This window comes from Lipophrys pholis (genome assembly GCF_963383615.2).
Source record: "Lipophrys pholis genome assembly, chromosome: 8".
Taxonomy (NCBI): Eukaryota; Metazoa; Chordata; class Actinopteri; order Blenniiformes; family Blenniidae; genus Lipophrys; species Lipophrys pholis.
In genome coordinates this window covers 29,785,890-29,804,088 of record NC_137630.1, presented here as the reverse complement: position 1 = coordinate 29,804,088, position 18,199 = coordinate 29,785,890, and the positions used below count along the sequence as shown (strand labels likewise).

Genomic DNA, 18,199 nt, shown 5'->3' with positions numbered 1-18,199 from the left:
AGGCTCTCCGCGAGCCAGGCGGTGACGTCTTTAAAGGGGCGTGAGCGTGCGCGCGTTTCACCGGGAGAGGGCGGGCCGCGCCGTGCCGTGCACGCCCCCTGTCTGCCCCCAGAGCGTGTTGTAACCCCAGAACTGCCCCTCTCAGAGGTCCAGTGTGTTATAACCTCTATCTGCCCCTTCACTGCCCCTCTCAGAGGGAGAGAGTGTGTTATAACCCCTATCTGCCCCTTTTAGAGGTCCAGTGTATTATAACCTCTATCTGCCCCATAACTGCCCCTCTCAGAGGGAGAGAGTGTGTTATAACCTCTATCTGCCCCATAACTGCCCCTCTCAGAGGCAGAGAGTGTGTTATAACCCCTATCTGCCCCTTTTAGAGGCCCTGTGTATTATAACCTCTATCTGCTCCCCATAACTGCCCCTGTCAGAGGTCCAGTGTATTATAACCTCTATCTGCCCCATAACTGCCCCTCTCAGAGGGAGCGAGTGTGTTATAACCCTTATCTGGCTCCATAGCTGCCCCTCTCAGAGGGCAATGGTATGTTTTAACCCTCTATCTGCTCCATAACTGCCCCTCTCAGAGGTCCTTGTTGTATTATAACTCTCTGGCTGCCCCAATCTCAGAGGTAGAAAGCTTGTTCTACCTGACATTCAATTCAATTCAACTTTATTTATATAGCACCCAATACAACACAGTCATTTCTAGGTGCTTTTAACAGAAAAAAGAGAAAAACCCAACAAATCCACATGAGCAAGCAGATTTATTTGCGACTGTGGAAAGGAAAAGTTCCTCTCACAGGAAGAAACCTGCAGAAACCAGACTCAGAGGTGGCGGCTTTTTGATACCAGCTGATATACCCCCAATCTGCCCTCCTGCCCCACTCAGAGGTACATGATAAGTTATAACTTCCTGTTTGCCCCATAACTGCCCCAATCTGAGAGGTAGAAAGCCTGTTACACCCTCCCCATCTGCCCACCTGCACTTCTCAAAGGTACATGATGTAATATATCCCCTATCTGCCCGACTCTTGCCCCTTAGCAGTATGGGGCATGCTAACTAACTAACTAACAAACTAACTAACTAAGTAATATAATTAATAGTTATTAGCTATGACTATTTTCTATACTAACAGACCTTCTATGATTGTATTGCCACAAACATTTTGTTTGTTTATCCAGGTGATAATCTTCTTAATGTGCATCTATAAAAACATATAAAACATTGAATAACATTAAAAAAAATCCCTTATTTGCATACACAGGTAAAACAGGTCAATAACTGCAAATGAGAGAAGAATGTCCCTTTCTCAGTCACTGCTCACTGACTGTTTATTTTCTTGCCATGTTGGATTTTGAAGCGTCTGAAATGACCTCTGCTGTGGTTGAAGGTGATTCTCTACGTCCATGCATTTGTTCAGGTAATGCCAACGTTGGAATAGTCGTGCTATTATGGGCCCCGAGTGCCGATTCATCCACCGTCAGTGACAGATCAATTATCAAACAAATCCCTCATTCGCATCACATCCCATGGGGCACAGCAGCTGTGTCACCTGATGGAAATCACCGAGGATAATTTGATTTAAATATGCATAAATGAACCTTTTGCACCCCTGATTTTGCCAATGTGACTGTGGGTGAATTACACCTGCTCATATTTCACAGAGAAACAGTGAAGTAATGAGGGAAGTAAAGATAGCACAGGTTTTTTTTTTTATTTTTAATTTTTATTTTCCCCCGACCTCAGCAACTCAGCCTGTTTATATCCCCCCACCAGGAACACACTCATCTGCCCCCAGCTGAGAATGGAGCTCTGGACGAGGCGAGCCGGGATATAACCAGGTGCATTTTTTTTTTTTTTATCTGCGTCTGCTTTTATCTCCTGCCCTCTTGGCCGATCTGTGGCCCCGGGCCCAATCATGTCTGCATAGTCGGTGGCTTTAGACGTGTCCACCATCACACACCCCCCACCCCCCACCCCCGTCCAGTTTATCTCCACGGTTCTCCAGCGCGTGTCGCCTGCCGAACAAATCCCTTCTGTCTGTGCCGAGCCGCTGGGAAGGAGAATACACCGAGGAGGTGGAGTGAGATGAGGCTGCTGTGCTCACAGCCGGGGAGTTTGGGGCCCGTCTGATACTTGGAGTTACAACCCCCCCCCCCCCCCCCCTCCTGCAGTGTTTAAAAATAACTGACTGACCAGACAGACTGGGACTGAGAGGGAGCATTATACCCTCTGAACACACACACACACACACACACACACACACACACACACACACACACACACACACACACACACACACACACACACACACACACACACACACACACACACACACACACACACACACACACACACACGCGCGCGCACACAGAGATAAAGGAAGAAGCATGGCTGATACAGAAGCAAAACAGTGCACTGCAGATAGTACATGACCAAGGACAGAGCAAACTTGTTGCTTTCATGGTTTGATTTGAAAACAGTTTATCATCAGTTCACCACCAAAGCAAAAACATTCTAATAAAGATAAGAGGAAAATAAAAACAAACACAAAACGAGATTAAATGTAGTTGCTGAGTTTGAATCTAAAATGGTAATAATGGTAATATAACTTATATTGATTCAACTTAGTGATTGGTTTTCTCTCTCAATCCACTTTTCTTCTATGCCGATTTACCAAATTCACTGGTCCACCAAATCAATTAGATTTTATTTATACGGCACCAATAACAAGAGAGCAACCTCAAGACACTTTAACAGAGCAAAGCCCAACTATTCCACACGATGTGAAGGAAAAATAGGTTTTCTGTTGTTTTGGGTTGTTTTGGAGACAGAAAGCAAGAAGAGGAAAGCAACAAGCAAGTTGTAATCGGAGTACATGCAAATAGGCCCAGCACATAAAGACCAACACTCACACCTGCATGTATTTTAAGATGCATGTTTTTTTTTTATAAGAGTATAAACTGCAGGAAAAAAAAACACACATGCATAAGAAGAACATACAAGCTCCACATGTGATCCTTTGATATTTTCACAGTGGAGCGAGAGTGTAAAGGATATAGTGAACAAATATAAATAAAAGATGGCTTCATCATGAATATTTTCATTTTGCCTTTCTGGTTGAAAACACAAATATCTGTTAGTCACTCTCAGGTTAGTTTAAAAAAAAAAATAAAATAAAATAAATATATATATATATATATATATATATATATTTTTTAAATTGATAATCTCATAAACATGTTGTTATTGATCATCTTCTATTCATGTGACTTATTATGCAATTAACTGTATTCAAGTAATATAAGAAAAATGTCTTTAATTGAGTAAATACTCAAGTTTTATAATAATTTTGGGACATTGCGGTGCAAATTAAAGCGCAATGGTAATCTATGTCAAACAGCCTTCTCTTTATTCCCATTTGTTTATTATCTGATGACCTCTGCTGGCCGATGTTGGAATTGCAATAAAACACACAACACATTGAAAAATACAGCCCCTTTATTCAAGATACAAATCAATACATGTCTCTTTGGACATTCTATTACCGACCAGAGTGATTGTGATGGTACATTTTGCGTCTAAAAGAGAAGTAGAAAAATAATTTCATAAAGCTGTGTGATAAAAAAAAGATATCAAATGTGTCTCATTGTCGAATAATAGAAAACAATAACGCCTTTTGAAATATATTTACACACATATTAACACATTCAGTGCTGTTACAATATGTACAACTAATAAACTCAATGTGCAGATAATAAATGCTTTACATTTACTTAAGTTAAATGTGTATTTAGAGAAAATGATTTAGATCATCACTCACATTGTCCTTGGATATTGTGGCAAAAATAATAATTGAACTCCCTTTTTATAAGAAAGATGAGAAATTGCGCAACGCTTAATAGTCTATTGTTTAACGTATATTTGTGTTTTCTAAAAAAAATCACCACAAATTGCTTTCTAAAAAGTGCTGTAAAAAAGTCAGATCAACAAAAAATGAAAATTTTTCTGGCAAAAACCTGAACTTTGCCCGCGGGAAACATAAAACCTTGGGGGTGCAAGAGAGTGCTGCTGTACCTCACATGGTTTGAATATAATGTCGTTACTGTGTGAGTCTTTAGCTGAAAATGTGTTAATGACGTGCAACTCATTCCGTTGTGATGCTGTGGTTTTTTTTTATAATTTTTATTCGAGTGAGAATCTAAATGTCCCGCTTGAGTTTCTCGATGCTGAAGTCGCTGTCGTGATCCAGTTTGGAGAGGGTCTTCCTCACCCGCAGGGCTGTGAGGCGGGCCGGGGGATTCTGGTACCAGCACTCCTTCATGATCTTTACAATGGCTGACAGTATCTGGAAACACGTGGAAAAAAAAATAATCAAACGATAACTTAAGTCATCATAGCGTGAATGTATGGTTCGTCAGCACCCCCGACTATATAAAAGTGCACTTGTGTGCATTCGCGTGGGCGTCTATGTATTTCTTTTCCATTGGATTGGCCTACCGGGTGGGAGGGAAGTCTGTTGTGCAGACTGGGCCTTTGCTGATCCACACACACAACCTTCTTCATCTCCTCGAAGCTGGGATCCGACGGCACCAGGTCGAAAAAGGGAGGACGATACTCTTCCACAATTCCTGAAAGAATAAAACGAGTTTTGCAAAAATAAATAAACCGTGTAGTCGGCGGGAAAATGCAGAAATGCAATATTACAGATGGTGAAATCAGATTTTAATGTCAGGAATGGATAACTTCTCTCAGAAGACGCACTTCTCATCACACAGAGCCTGAAATAGCACACATGGAGTCTGAGATAAGCAGCAGTGGGAGTTTTGTAAAGTATGTTTGACTAAACAAGAGAGCCGAGAAAGATATCAATTCCCTTGTGAATACACGGAGCATGGAAATCTGAAAGTCTCATCGAGTCTGCCACACACACACACACACACACACACACACACACACACACACACACACACACACACACACACACACACACACACACACACACACACACACACACACACACACACACACACACACACACACACACACACACACACTTTGTGCGTCCACAAATTGTGGCGTCTGGACTATGTACAAGCGAGTGCTGACACCAGATAAGACTGTTTATAATTACAGCAGAACTAATCATGAGAGGATAGCCGAGACAGACACAGTCTAGGAAAACACTGGGCTGCTGAGAGACACGGGGCTTCTTGTGTCTGTAAACTCCAGCAGAGCCTCACAGACGTCACGGAGCAAAGACATACAGGTTGAATGAAAACATCAGATCCGCTTCACTCTGTCGTCTCACCATTAACGATGGTCCTGCGGGTGATTTCCCAGAAGACCAGGCCCAGAGCCCAGATGTCTGTCTGCTTGTAGGATTCGAAGACGTCCATGCGGATGGTCTCATCCAGCACTTCGGGGGCCATGTAGCGCTTGGTGCCCACCCGAGGGTTATTCCCCACGTCCAGATAGTCGTGAGACTGTGAGTGAATCACAGCCAGACCTGAGGAGGGAGGACACATTTTCGTTTTTAAATTAGTTTTTTGGTAGTTTATCAACTTTAAAGTCATTTCTCACAAAAATAAAAGTAATAAAAATCTTCCACAATCAGCCTGATTAACCATCATAACTGGCAACCAGAAAGTTGGAGACAGACACGACTTTGTCTGGCAGACTCACGGTGAGTCACTGTCCATTTCTCTTTTCTCGACACCCACCCAGATCAGCGATGCAGCACTGTCCGTTCCGCTTCACCAGGATGTTGCGACTTTTCAGATCCCGGTGGGCGATGGCCGGCTTCTCCTGGGAGCTGACGATCTCGGTGTGGAGGTGGACGAGGCCACAGGCCACGGACAGACACATCCTCAGGCAGCTCTCGGGCTCCAAGCTGCTGTACTGCAGGAAGTCGTAGAGCGATCCCAGCTCGTGGAAGTGGGTGACGAGCCACAACTGGGTGCTGGAATTCTTGGAAGTCATGTCGGAGGCGATGAAGCCTAAATTCCAGAACAGAAGATGTTACATCAAAGTAGAGCTGGGTAAAACATAAAAATAAAAAAAAATCGATTTATTGAATTTGTAGCGAAAAACTATTTTTATTTTGAAAGTTTTTTCACGTTCAGTTCAACCCTTCCTTGTGTGTCTCTGTAGTTGCTGTTGCACTTTTGCTTAAACTTGGTTAAAGCTTGAATTTGTTGAATGACGGAGCCTCAGTTACTTTTTATTTTGGGATTATTTATATGCATTTTAGCTCTGGGGGCAATCACAGCAATAAAGTTGCACTTCTGACAATATGTCTGATGTCTGCAGTCATTTTTTAAGTGCACTGAGAACAAGAAATCGCCTTTCATTTTCTTTGATAAAATTGTAAACACACCTCAGGAATAATTCAATTGAGTCTTCATACCCAGTATGTTGTCATGTCGCAGCTGCACGGTATTGTAGATCTCGGTCTCTCTGAACCAGGACTGCTCGTCTCTGGAGGAGAAAATCTTGACAGCGATGCTCTCCCCCATCCACGTCCCCCTCCACACCTCTCCATACCGGCCTTTACCTGGAAACACAATCAAACCATTATGCAAATAATGTCATTAAAAAAAAAGAAAAGAAAAGAGAGAATCTGTGGTGAGAAAGAGACTGACCGACACACTCAACAAGAGAGATTTGCCTGGCCATCGTCCTCTGGACCAGGTATGGGAGCCCGGTCCCACTCCCCGACGTACAAAACTCATCAAAGATATCCTGGAGAAAGACGCAGACACATTTAATCCACGCGGGTCATCTGAGAGATTCTCGTCTTTAGGCCCAACGTTTGGCGCGTGTCTCACTCCATATGTGGGGTCGTCTCCACTCGGGACCTTGAGCATCGTGGTATCGTGGTCCTCGGCGTCTTTCCGTTTCCATGGCGCCCGTCGGAGACGCAGGAACACCACGAGGCCGCACACACAGACGGTCATGAACAGGAGCACCAGAGTCACGGCGATCCACAGCTCCGGACGAGGCGGTCCCGGAGGCGCCGTGGTCGGCTTCCCGTCTGGAAACACAAACCGGTTTTGGGAAAACAGCACGAGTATTCAACACATTCAGTGTATTAGAGAGCAGCTGTCTCTGTTCAAACCTTGTCACAGGTTAAATGGGAATGAGTGATGAGCTTATCATCACTCAGAAAGTAACAATATCAATTTACTAACTGACCACAAGGGGGAGCCAGTGACTGCAGCGGGCTGCCTTCTGACCTGCCTGCTTTAAGGTCAGAGAGAAACTGTGAACACGAGGAAAATTACAGCAACTTTGCTTTGCTGGTGGTTTTATTTTAACATGGCATTTATATCATTCTCTGTGTACGTTTGGAAATTCGGACATAAACTTGTTTAACTTGGGGGGGTAAATAGTGAACACGCAATATTGCTTGTAAACCTATGGAACATTTCAGGCAGATCAGGTTCAAATAAGGCTAAATTGACTATCCTCTTTCTATAACCATTCAAAATATTATTTTTTCAAAATTAGCACACAGGCTAATATAGCCTGCTTGTTTCCCATGTTGTACGAACTCCATGTTTGTGGACACTGTGTGAGCCAGTAAAGATAACAATTGTTATGCCACACAATAATCTAGAAAGATGTGTTCAAATAGTACCATCTAAATTGCCATTACAAGATAAAATATGCAGATAAAATACATTAACTTGTGGCATAAACAGAAGTTAATCAAACCCATGTACTATTTCTGTATATATCAAAAAGCTCTATCCATTCTTAAAATGAAAAAAATAATAATAATCCAGTGTTCAGTGACCTTAATAAATTACATTTCCCCAAACGCTCATTCTTGAATGTGACATTCCCAATGTTGTGCAGCACACTTACCAATGTTGGGTGGCGGCGTGACGAAGGTGTTGCACTTGTGCTCCTTGCAGCAGTGAACGAAGAAGCGCTCAAAGGAAGTGAAGCACTGCTCCCGGTAGATGTCTCGGGGGAAACAGCCGCGCTCCTCCACGCCTTGCACCCAGGTGTAGAAGCAGTAGTCTCCTCTGCAGGTCCCATTCTCACACGTGCCTTTTTCATTCTCACACGTACAAAGCAGCTTCTCATCGTCTGAAAAAAGAATATATATAAAAGTGTGGGTTTTTTTTTCTTTTCAGAAATAAAGTAAGAAACTCACTGGAGACGGAACTGATGGAATTCATAGAGTTTCTTGACTTTGCAAGGATAAATGTGAAGTTATGAACTAAAGTTAACTACTTGGTTGAGTCTAACGGAAAGAGAAACGTTCACTCATTTCCTGAAAGCCACGAGACTTCATACAGAGAGAAGGAGAGTGTTTTTGGTTTAGACCAGGCGTGTCCAACACACTTTGGTTCAGGGGCCATATACGACCCAATTTCATCTTGAGTGGGCTGTACCAGTAACACAGTGCCATAATAACCTTTCAATTTAAACTTTAAAGTTTTTCTTTGTTATGGCGCAGAATATACATGATGAAAATGTCTATATTTTCACAAAACCACACCATCACAACGGAAAATGACTACAATCTCAACATAGAGCCAATTTTAACGAAACCTTCTGGTGCAAAATGCAGAGAAATGACCAAAAAGCTTCTCCTATAGCTGTTTGCATTATGCATGTTTTCACAGACTCACACAGACCGCATGGCTTTGAGGCTAATGCTAGTCCGGTTGCTTTCATGGCGGCATCACTGATATCTCAGCTTGGGTCTCAGTGTTGTGTCCACTACTCTTAAGAAGTGTGTTAAAAAAAACAAAAAAGTTTCAATTTGCTTGGTAGTTTGAAAGGATTAGAGCTTCTTATAGGTTTATTTCCCCCCACAGGCTTTATGTCTGACATCCCCTGCTTTAAAACAGCGAAAACACACTGGATCTCTAAATGAATACCAGAAAAATGAAAGTACAGACACTTAAATGTCTGACTTATCGATTGAGAAGGTGTAATTATTTTGGTGATAAGAGAATATTCATCATTCCACCACCTACTATCTGATATCAAACCGTTTTATTTTTGAGTCAGGGTTAAAAAAAAAAAATGCAGTGTTTTGGAAGTGAAGGCCCAGTCGACTAAAAGGACAAATACAACCGCTCAAAACTCAAGTTACAGCAGAGTCATGCATCTAAAATAACCTGTTAATAACCCAGAAACTGTGACGCGGCTATAAACAATACCCGAGAAAGACTACCATTCATATATAACAGTTCAGCTCGTTGAGTCGGACTCTTTGTTCTCATGTCAGACGGGTAGCGTACGCTCATCTTGTCCAGACATGTTTCAGGGAAGCTGCTACTTAAGTTGGTGAAACTTGAGCCTGAACCAAACACACAATGTGCCCCAGAAGGAACCAGAGCAAATCTCCAGAAGATGCGTCCTCACTGGATTCTGCAGTAGGAAAGTTAAAGCAATCTGTCTCAGGCTTCCGGGTTCCTCCATGTTCAAGGTCAAGGCTGCATCACTGGGGGGTGGTGGGGTGTGTGTGTGTGTGTGTGTGTGTGTGTGTGGGGGGGGGGGGGGGGGGGGGGGGGGGGGGTTCTCCCCAACAGAGCTTTAAGTCAGTACAACACAGCAGCTCATTTTCTGCATGACTGACTCACCCGCTCGAACAGCAGAAAACCACAGGAAGACTCCGGCCAGCGCGGCGATGAGCAGAGCAGAACGTCCCATCTCTGAGAAACAGGAGCAGAAATAATTAATACCAGCCACTGTAATTGCACGGTGATAATACTGTTAGTGCCGTTTCTTTATTACGAGCTGCCATCATGACGACACGTCGATTCAATTTGAGGTGTTGCGAGAAAATGAGGCCATTTCTCTGACGGTTTAACCGCTACTTGAATGGAATTTGCAGCGGGTAACTTAATAGCAGTGTCTGAGAGTCTAAAGCTTTGGACTCGGAGGAGGCGGAGGAAGCCATGAGGTCAAAAACAACAGTCGGCGGGCCCAGCCTGTCTGCCTATGTTGTAATTGCGTTGGGTGGGAAAAGGGGGCTTAGGGGAAGCGGGCTGTAACAGCACTCCAGAGTGTTTGTGTGTGTGTGTGTGTGTGTGCTCAGACTGTGTGTGGCGCTGTGCTGCCCCGGCTCCAGGCCTGCCGACTCCTCCGCTACCCTGCCTGCAGAGTAAATATTGATGGCTGTGCTTCCTGCCATTGAGCGGCCCCACCCGGCTCGCCGGCGAGTCTCAGGTCTGCTCATTGTTTAGGGCTGCGCGGCTGAGAGTCACGCAAGCAGAGCAGCCATCAAACACACTGTGCTGCATTAAATCCCCCAAAAAAAGATCCTAGAAAACCGGTTCAAACGTTTCAGTGAAGCACTTTTAATCAACAGATAAGACACAAGATTGGAAAACTGAGCTTTATTTTCTAACGAACAATGCAAATACTTGAAACAAGACCGTGGGGTATTTTAAAGTGCTTCTTCGCCAACGTTTCTTCTCGTTTTTCGCCACCTTTGAGACGACAGTTTAATCTATCACCTCGCAAACGGATTATTTTAGAGCTGGGTTAAAGATGGCACTTTCTCTTTCCTGTGTGTTTGTAAACCTTATTTAGATTGTATCTACAAAGTGATTTCAAAGTGCTGTACATGTATGAACGTGTACTTCACACGTTTGCCTCGGTCGGTGTCCACATGTGAAATGTTTATTAACTTTGAGGATAGCGTCCTTCGCTCAGCTATTTTATTATCCACTGCAGAAAATTTATTTCCCCGTATATTGTATTGGTTTGTACTGTAAATATAGTTCAAAACAAAGTAAAAACAGATAATAAATGCAGTCAAATAATTAAAAGAAAATGGAAAATTGGCTTTTGAAACCTGTACAGAACATTTCTGTCAGTATTTGCAAGTTAAAATGCAGAAAAATGAAAATGTTCCCTAAGCTAGTCTTTTTCTAACTTTATCTGATGTCCATACAGCTTTTTGTGAGTTGAATCTCTCAGAATGAGTTGGAGCACTTTACACTCTAATTTACTTTACTGTTTCAACCTTCACGAGTAAAACTGTGGCCTACAAAAACACGTGACTTAGAAAAAAAAAATGTGTCGTAAAAGTAAAACTATTGATCTCCTGCAAACCACAGCAAATAAAAAAAACCACAAATATCACAACACAATTTTCTGTTAGGCTATAACATGGCTGCATTTTCATCAACAAGGACAACAGATAAACTAAAGGGTTGCACTAAATCGTGATTTGTTCAGGAAGTGAAGGATTATAATGTTTGTCTTGAACTGTGGGGAAACTGTAAGAAGCTCAGCTTGATCTGACCGGCTCATTTTAATGTCATTTTAAGGAATATGGGTTTAAGAAAAACAAAATAATTTGAAATATGACTGTATTTCTTCCATTTTAACACTGAGTTTAGACGTGTTGGTTATTATCATGTCTGTACGTTGTTAGGTCACCCTTTAAAAAAAAAAAGGACAAAGATAAACAAAAGAGCAAAAGTGAGATCACAGAGGTGGTTAACACTCTCCACAAGTCTGTCTTCTTCCTCTCACAGTTCAAAAATATGCATTAGAGGTTATCTGGTAACCCTAAACATGCAATGAAGATCTCAAACAACTGCTTATTTTCAATTTATGGTCATTTTTCTTCAGTCTGTGAGCAACGGACACAGAACTCACTCAATTTTGACCCCAAAAAAATAAATTATCAAACATCTGACTGAACTGAAAGTGTCGTTCTTGTGAAAGAAGTTCGAACGCCCTCCATTTCTCACCCCTGAACTTCACCCACGTGGCACTGAAACTTGCACATCAGCACAAAAGTACGGATATCCTTCTTTAGTTATGATGCACCTGGCTATATATCTATACATATGTGGAAAAACAGGAAACTTCTCTCGTTTCATTTATGGCATCAATTGTTACTGAAGAGCAGATAAACAGGGAGCAGATCCAATTTGTCAACATTTTTTCTAACATTTTACATGCAAACGTCTGATTTTTCTACTCTTAAAAACTCAATCGAACACGCAAGATGATCTGATAAGATTAGTTTATTTCTATTCCCCGGACGGACTATCTTTAGACTGCCTCCTATCTCAACCCAGCGGACGAGAACCCACTCCGCTTCTAACACACTGAAACCACAAGCCACATTCTACCAAAGAGCAAAGAGCACTTCCTGAATTATGCAGGCTGCATGTCGATGGTGGTGAAATCTGCAGAACCAGTGGAAAAAATAAGCATAAACACAACTCCACCCACAGAATGAACTTATCCTCAGAGGAGAAGCAGAACTGTGTCTCATTTCACAAACTATCAATTTATGATCCGCGGGCTCCCGGCAGAGGAGAGAGCAGTAATCGTGTCCTCCATCTGTGGCGGCCTGACTTTATACTCCACCATACTTCCTCCCTCCTGTTTGTCTCCATTCTGTCCAAAGCTACACCCGCGTGACCCACGGGGAAAAGATCCATTGTCATCTCTTCCTCTCATCTGCAGGGCTTCGACATGGGGAGGAAGATCTCTCATTCCATCTGGATGACTGTGGAGGATTGTGGGGGCACGGCAGGCACGGCCCCTCTGCCGGGGCCTGGTCGCAGGGCCTGGTCCTTCACCGTACAACCTCCATCATGCAGTCGTATTACCGACTCCTGACAAATAAATCTGTGAGCATCTGACAGACACGGGCAGAGTCTTCTCAAAGAAAGGCCTGGCAGGGTTTATGGCCGCCGAGACGCCTGCATGCTCTCACCTGCACGCCTCACAATGAAAGCTTGAATGCAAGAGGACAAATGTGATGCACTTCAGACACGCTGTACTCACAAGCCGCTATTCGTTTCAAAGGGGGAAAAAAAACAACCAAGAAGAACAAGAACAAAGAAGGAAGACAAGGAGCTCCAACCAGTGTCTGGGTACATGACACAAACGTAATGAAGCAAGAAGAACTGAAAAGCACAAATGTGTCCTCCATTCTGACCTCAAGCCAAAAAAACCCCAATGTACCGTGTGTGTGTGTGTGTGTGTGTGTGTGTGTGTGCGCGCACTAAGAGGGAAAATGCAGAGGGGGATTTAGATTCATAAGATACGACTTTACCAGGCTACTATCATGATTCTGAACGTCGCTGTAAGAAATGAACTTTTCACCCCGACATATTTCGCAGAGAGGGCTCTTTTTACAAAGTACATGCCAGTGGCTGAGGAAATATTCAAATCTTTTGTTTGACTGAAAGTCACCACACGGATAAAGACGGGGAAAAAAAATCATTCATGAAGAAGAAATAACTCATTTGGAAAACCAGAGTTATTGACATTAATGAAACTAAAGCTGACTGTGAATAAATCATCTATTAAGTGATTTTGGCACTCAGTAAAAGACTTTTTTTTATTTTTTGTCCTTTATTAAAATGTGAAATATAAATGGTTAAGTTAACAAGCATGCCCTGACTAGTGCTTTTTCTTTTTTTTTTTTTACAGGAAGCTTCTTATAAAGCATCGTAATACAACTGCTGATGACATCTAGGATACATGGATGTGGGGCAGTAAAATGTCTAGTTGCCTCTATAGTTGTGTCTGTAGTGCAGTGGACAGGAAGACTACATACAAATAGACAAAGCAAATCCTTGTGCTGTTTCACCAAAAACTTGGCTCAATCTGTCAGTCAATCAGAGTGAATAAACTGAAGGAAGATTCTTTGTTTTCTTCTCAGTGCACTTGCACACAGTTTTTGAAGAAACTCTGCAGAAAAATCTCAGGAAATGGATCACAGATCTTTGGTGGATAAGTTCTGGGCTGAAAAAGGAAACCCCTGTATCTTCCTGTAACCTCTAAAAGACTCCGTCTAGACCTGCAGGGGTGATTCATTTATCTAAAACAAGACATACATTCAACTCAATATGGAAATATTTATTTTCTAAAAGTGATCAATCCTGCTCTGTATCTGTGAAGCTTTTTGTAGTGACTTCATTTGCATGTTTAGGATAATACTGATTCAAATGTGATATTAGAAAAGCTTTCAGCCCAGATGGAAACATCTTGACCCACAAGCATGAACTTCATATGAATAAAACTACCAGCTTAAAAAAACAAAACAATGCAGCGACACTGCATGAGTCATGATGAGTCATGAACTCTAATATTCATCTGATTCTGAAATTCTCAGTTAATGAAGGGCCACATGTGGCTCCTGTGGGATTCAGTGTCCAGGTCTGAGGAAGACCCTCTATAGAGGACTTAATGTCACTTTCAGGAAACTCTACTGTTTCTATTAGACACACTTATCCATGACATTGACAGAATGGGTTGTAAAGTAAGTTTGAAGCACGTCTTTCTTGTTGTGTCAATTGAATGATGTGGGACTTTTCCCTGTCAAAGGTTTTACACAATACTGTAAATGTTGAAGTTACAAAAATTCTATATAAACGTTAAGAAATAGAAACCATGCCTCTCCACAAGCTCCATACAAGAAGCTCTTTATACAATAAAATAAGGGCTCAAAGCCACGCACTCCATTCTCGTTAAAACTGACATTAAAATGAAATCTGCGTAGTTTGGACATAGTTTAATGAATTTTTTTTTTTAAGTTCATCTTGGCCTCATGACACCTGTTCACATCTGGAAACACGTGGACTGATGGAGCATGGAGCTGTCACAGGAAACTAACTGAGCCCACTCAAATGTACCAGTCAGACAAATAAGATATTGAATTTATAAAATACAAAAAGAGAACAAAGTGTCTTAATCCAAGTTTTTTTTTTTCTTACCTGTTTGTTAACGTGAAAGATCCAAGCGCCTCAAGTCACCCATATCAAGGACAGCTCCGAGTTTCCCTCCGAGAGTCAAATAAAGTCAAAAAGAAATAAAAGAATCGAGCTCAAACCACAGCTGGTCTCATTTTAAGAGGAGAGAATCAGATCACAGTTACAGATGTTTGATCCTGTGAGAGATCACATCCTTTATGTTCCGGCCAGAAGCTGTTTGATGGAAAAATAAAAGTTTCTCTACAAGTTTCGTTTAAAAGTACAAAAGCTGAAAGTCAGAGGAGGAAAAAGTGTTTGGGAGCTGCAGGGCAGCGGGCTGCGTCTCTATCTCATCTCGGTGCCAAATCTGCGCTGATAATCCACGACGAGAGGAACCGAGGAGGTGGTCGGCCCTGGAAACAGGATCCTTCCGCTTTCACAACCCCACAAGTCCTCTCACAAGTCCTTCCACAAGTCCTCTCACAAGTCCTCCCATGCAGAGAAGTCCTCTCTCAGGTCCTCACACGGTGCGCTGTGCGCTCTGCGCGCTGCGTGCGCTCCTGATTTAAAGGAGAGATTGCAGATGTTCTAACAGCGTAGAGTTTTTCCTTTTTTCTTTTTTGTCCCACCCCTTATTGTCCCGCAGAGGGTCTGCTCGGCCTGGAATGTGTTCTCATAGCGGTTTTCCTGTTGCTTTGCTAAACCTCTCATTTTCCTTTTCCCCTGTGGACTCGTGTCTGCACTGCACTGACAGGAATGCGCTCCAAAGACCCCCATCACCGAACAAACAACACCAACAAACAACTTTCTTGTTTAGGATATCTAACCATTATTCGTTTTTCTTTAAATGCTTTGAGATGCCACTGTTAAACACTCCTTCAGACACTCTTTAAACCATTCCCTGTTTAGCTTGTTTGATTCTCCAAAACAAGAGTAAAAAAGAATGAAAAAAAAAGAAAAAAAAAAAAAAAGAAAGGCGTTTTCTACTTGAGAATCTGTATTTAATACTTAAACCAGCATTTTATTCCACTTGGTGGCAGCAGAAACAAGACAACACTGAGCCAACGTGCTCTGAACTAGATGTGGGCTTTGTAACACACCTCCATCTGATGCAGACAGACTGATAACAACACACTCATTACATTACATTGATTCAATTTTGCATTTACAACACAGCCATGTCATGGCACTTTTACAGAGAAAAACAATAATCCCACACCAGCAAGCATACGTGACAGTGGAAACTGCTGAAACCTCCGAGGTGATGACTCTCTGATATACCTGTTGGAGTTCGAGGATGGTATTTAATTCACTCACTGCAGACTGGATGAAATAGAGGAGACAGGACATACTAGAGGAGATAAACAACTTATCACGTTGGCGGTCTAAACCTATAACAGTGATCTAACCCTTTAACATTTTAAAGTAAGAACATGTTGAAGTCACACAGGACTGTGGCTCCTGACTTGAGTCTGAAATCCCATTCAGACTGATCGTTTGGGTCCAAGTGGTGTAACCAGTTGTCGGTTTCTGAGTTCAGGATGGTGAACTGCACCTGGACTAAACCAAATGGGAAAAAAAACACATGTATATATGTATATGTATGTATACATGTTGTGTTTTGCAGAATACAGCCATGTCTGTTCAAAATGGGCAGTGGTGAAAAGAGATTTGGACTACAGACTCAAACCAGACATCATCAGCAAACGACACACTTAAATCAGATGTTGTCACCGGAGCCAAATTGCTCCGGGTCCTAATCACAAGTTATCCATAAAGGCAAAAGAGCTTGAGTTGAATGTCACCTAACACCAACGGTCTGATCAATGATTTCCACTTACGTAAAAAAACAAAACAAAACAACAATCAACAACTACAAACTTAAACTAGGCTCAATATTGACATTAGAATAAGGTCTAGTTACAGGAAGATGTTTGGGTTTAGTGCTATCCATTTGCGAAAGAGGGAAAATGGATAACGTCCACTTAAAAAGCCAGGCCTCTATGCTGCCAAGCCGTGTTGCTTGATTAAAGTAACTCTGAATGCAGGATGAAGCATTTTCCCACAGTTAATCACGTCAGAAGGATTCCTGCTGCGTTTGGTGTTTCGTGAGGTTTTATTTTGGTAAAACTCCCACCAGAATTATCCAGCATGCATCCTGTTACATTCAGCTGAGCACAGAGCCTCGCTGTGAAAGTCATGTCACATAATGTACATTCTGAGAGCTGTCGTGTTTTGTTTACGTCTGAAAGAACATTTCATGCAGTGATTAGCTCCGCTGCCTTACAGGAAAAGAAATAAAAAAATAAAACGTTGGTTTAAAACAGATGAGTGAGAGGCATCTTCTCTGAGCCGGCGTGGGTATTCTGAATTCTTCACAGTCTTAAAACGTGCTTTACGATCAGGACTGGTATACCTGTTGAGGGTCTATTCATTGGATGTTACTCCAGTCCCTGCTGATTCGTATAGAGCAGGTTTAGAATATGGAAATTTTGGAATTTGAGCTTTTTTCCATTTTATTAATCGGTGTTATTCACTTCAGGAGGTCAGAGGTCATAATATTATGACCCCTGACCCTTGTTCTTTGTTCGGTGTATTTGTTTTGTTTTCACTGAAGTGTGTGTCCTGTTTAGATGCAGAGTGGAACAACTGACACTCTTTACTCAACCTCTTGAAAGGAGAGGAGGAGATAAATTCCCTGCAGGTTAACTGCTCAGCTCGTTCCCTCTCTCCTGTGCACTGTCCAGAACTTCTACAGTTTTGTTCTCAGTGTGTTTCACGGTTCCATGTCAGACTTTCAATGAAGAAAACACATTTTTGAAAGGGTCACGACTTAATGATTTATCTTCAGTTTTTGATTAACATATCCTGGAATCCATATTGCATTTAGTGATTACTGTAAATTCTCCACACTCTCGGGGATTGAGGATAACACACTGCTGCTCGTGTGTCGTTTCGCAACCGTGCCTTAGTCGTGACTCCGAAGTGTTCACCAGAGGCACCAACCTGAGTGACAACACTTCATTCGGTGGAGCCTGAGAGCGATGTCCTCATGTCTGTAATATAAATCCCCCTCCTTGTTCTCAGGCCTTGTAATCTCAGTGTTTTGGCATACGGCTGCAGACACAGCTGGAAGCTCTCACATCAGCCTTCACTGAGAAAGCGGAGCAAATTGTTCCTTTTAAAAATCAGCACTTAGTTTTTTTTTTTTTTTTTACCCCTCCTCACTAATCTTTGCGATTCAGAGAGCCACGCAGTCCTGTTCCCTTGAGGATAGTCCCTGAGAAGCTTCTTTGTTGTGTAATCTAATAGAGCGATGTGAAATTACATTTATTTTTTCATGCTGTCAGGGTTTTTTTTTTTTTTTAAAGCAACCCAGCGATAAAGAGAGAACTTGACTTGTCTTAATGTGCTCTGATACTGTTGCACAGTGATTCTTTTCCCGGCGGACAACATGAGATGCAGCACATGAAGCCAACATGTGGAACAAATCTTACTCATATAT

At 42.2% G+C, this 18,199-nt stretch overlaps 1 protein-coding gene across 1 annotated transcript; it reads right to left on the bottom strand.

Annotated features, from left to right (window-relative positions):
• Nucleotides 1-3,479: 3,479 nt before the first annotated feature.
• Nucleotides 3,480-15,452, bottom strand: acvrl1 (activin A receptor like type 1). Its single transcript, XM_080469890.1, has 10 exons — nucleotides 14,719-15,452; nucleotides 9,604-9,675; nucleotides 7,868-8,095; nucleotides 6,826-7,031; nucleotides 6,640-6,739; nucleotides 6,405-6,551; nucleotides 5,719-5,994; nucleotides 5,307-5,504; nucleotides 4,496-4,626; nucleotides 3,480-4,343 (listed from the first exon to the last, which is right to left on the bottom strand). Exons 2-10 carry the CDS (start codon nucleotides 9,671-9,673, stop codon nucleotides 4,197-4,199), a joined length of 1,503 nt encoding a protein of 500 aa, XP_080326016.1. The 5' UTR covers nucleotides 9,674-9,675; nucleotides 14,719-15,452; the 3' UTR covers nucleotides 3,480-4,196.
• Nucleotides 15,453-18,199: the final 2,747 nt, after the last annotated feature.

Bases quoted from the DNA above. Each gene is read 5' to 3' on its own strand.
- acvrl1 (XM_080469890.1), bottom strand. From the start codon at position 9,673: ATGGGACGTTCTGCTCTGCTCATCGCCGCGCTGGCCGGAGTCTTCCTG. The intron at 7,032-7,867 runs GTAAGTGTGCTG...TTGTGTTTCCAG, and splicing joins CACGCCGCCACCCAACATTG to ACGGGAAGCCGACCACGGCG. The intron at 4,627-5,306 runs GTGAGACGACAG...TTATTCTTTCAG, and splicing joins CCGCAGGACCATCGTTAATG to GAATTGTGGAAGAGTATCGT.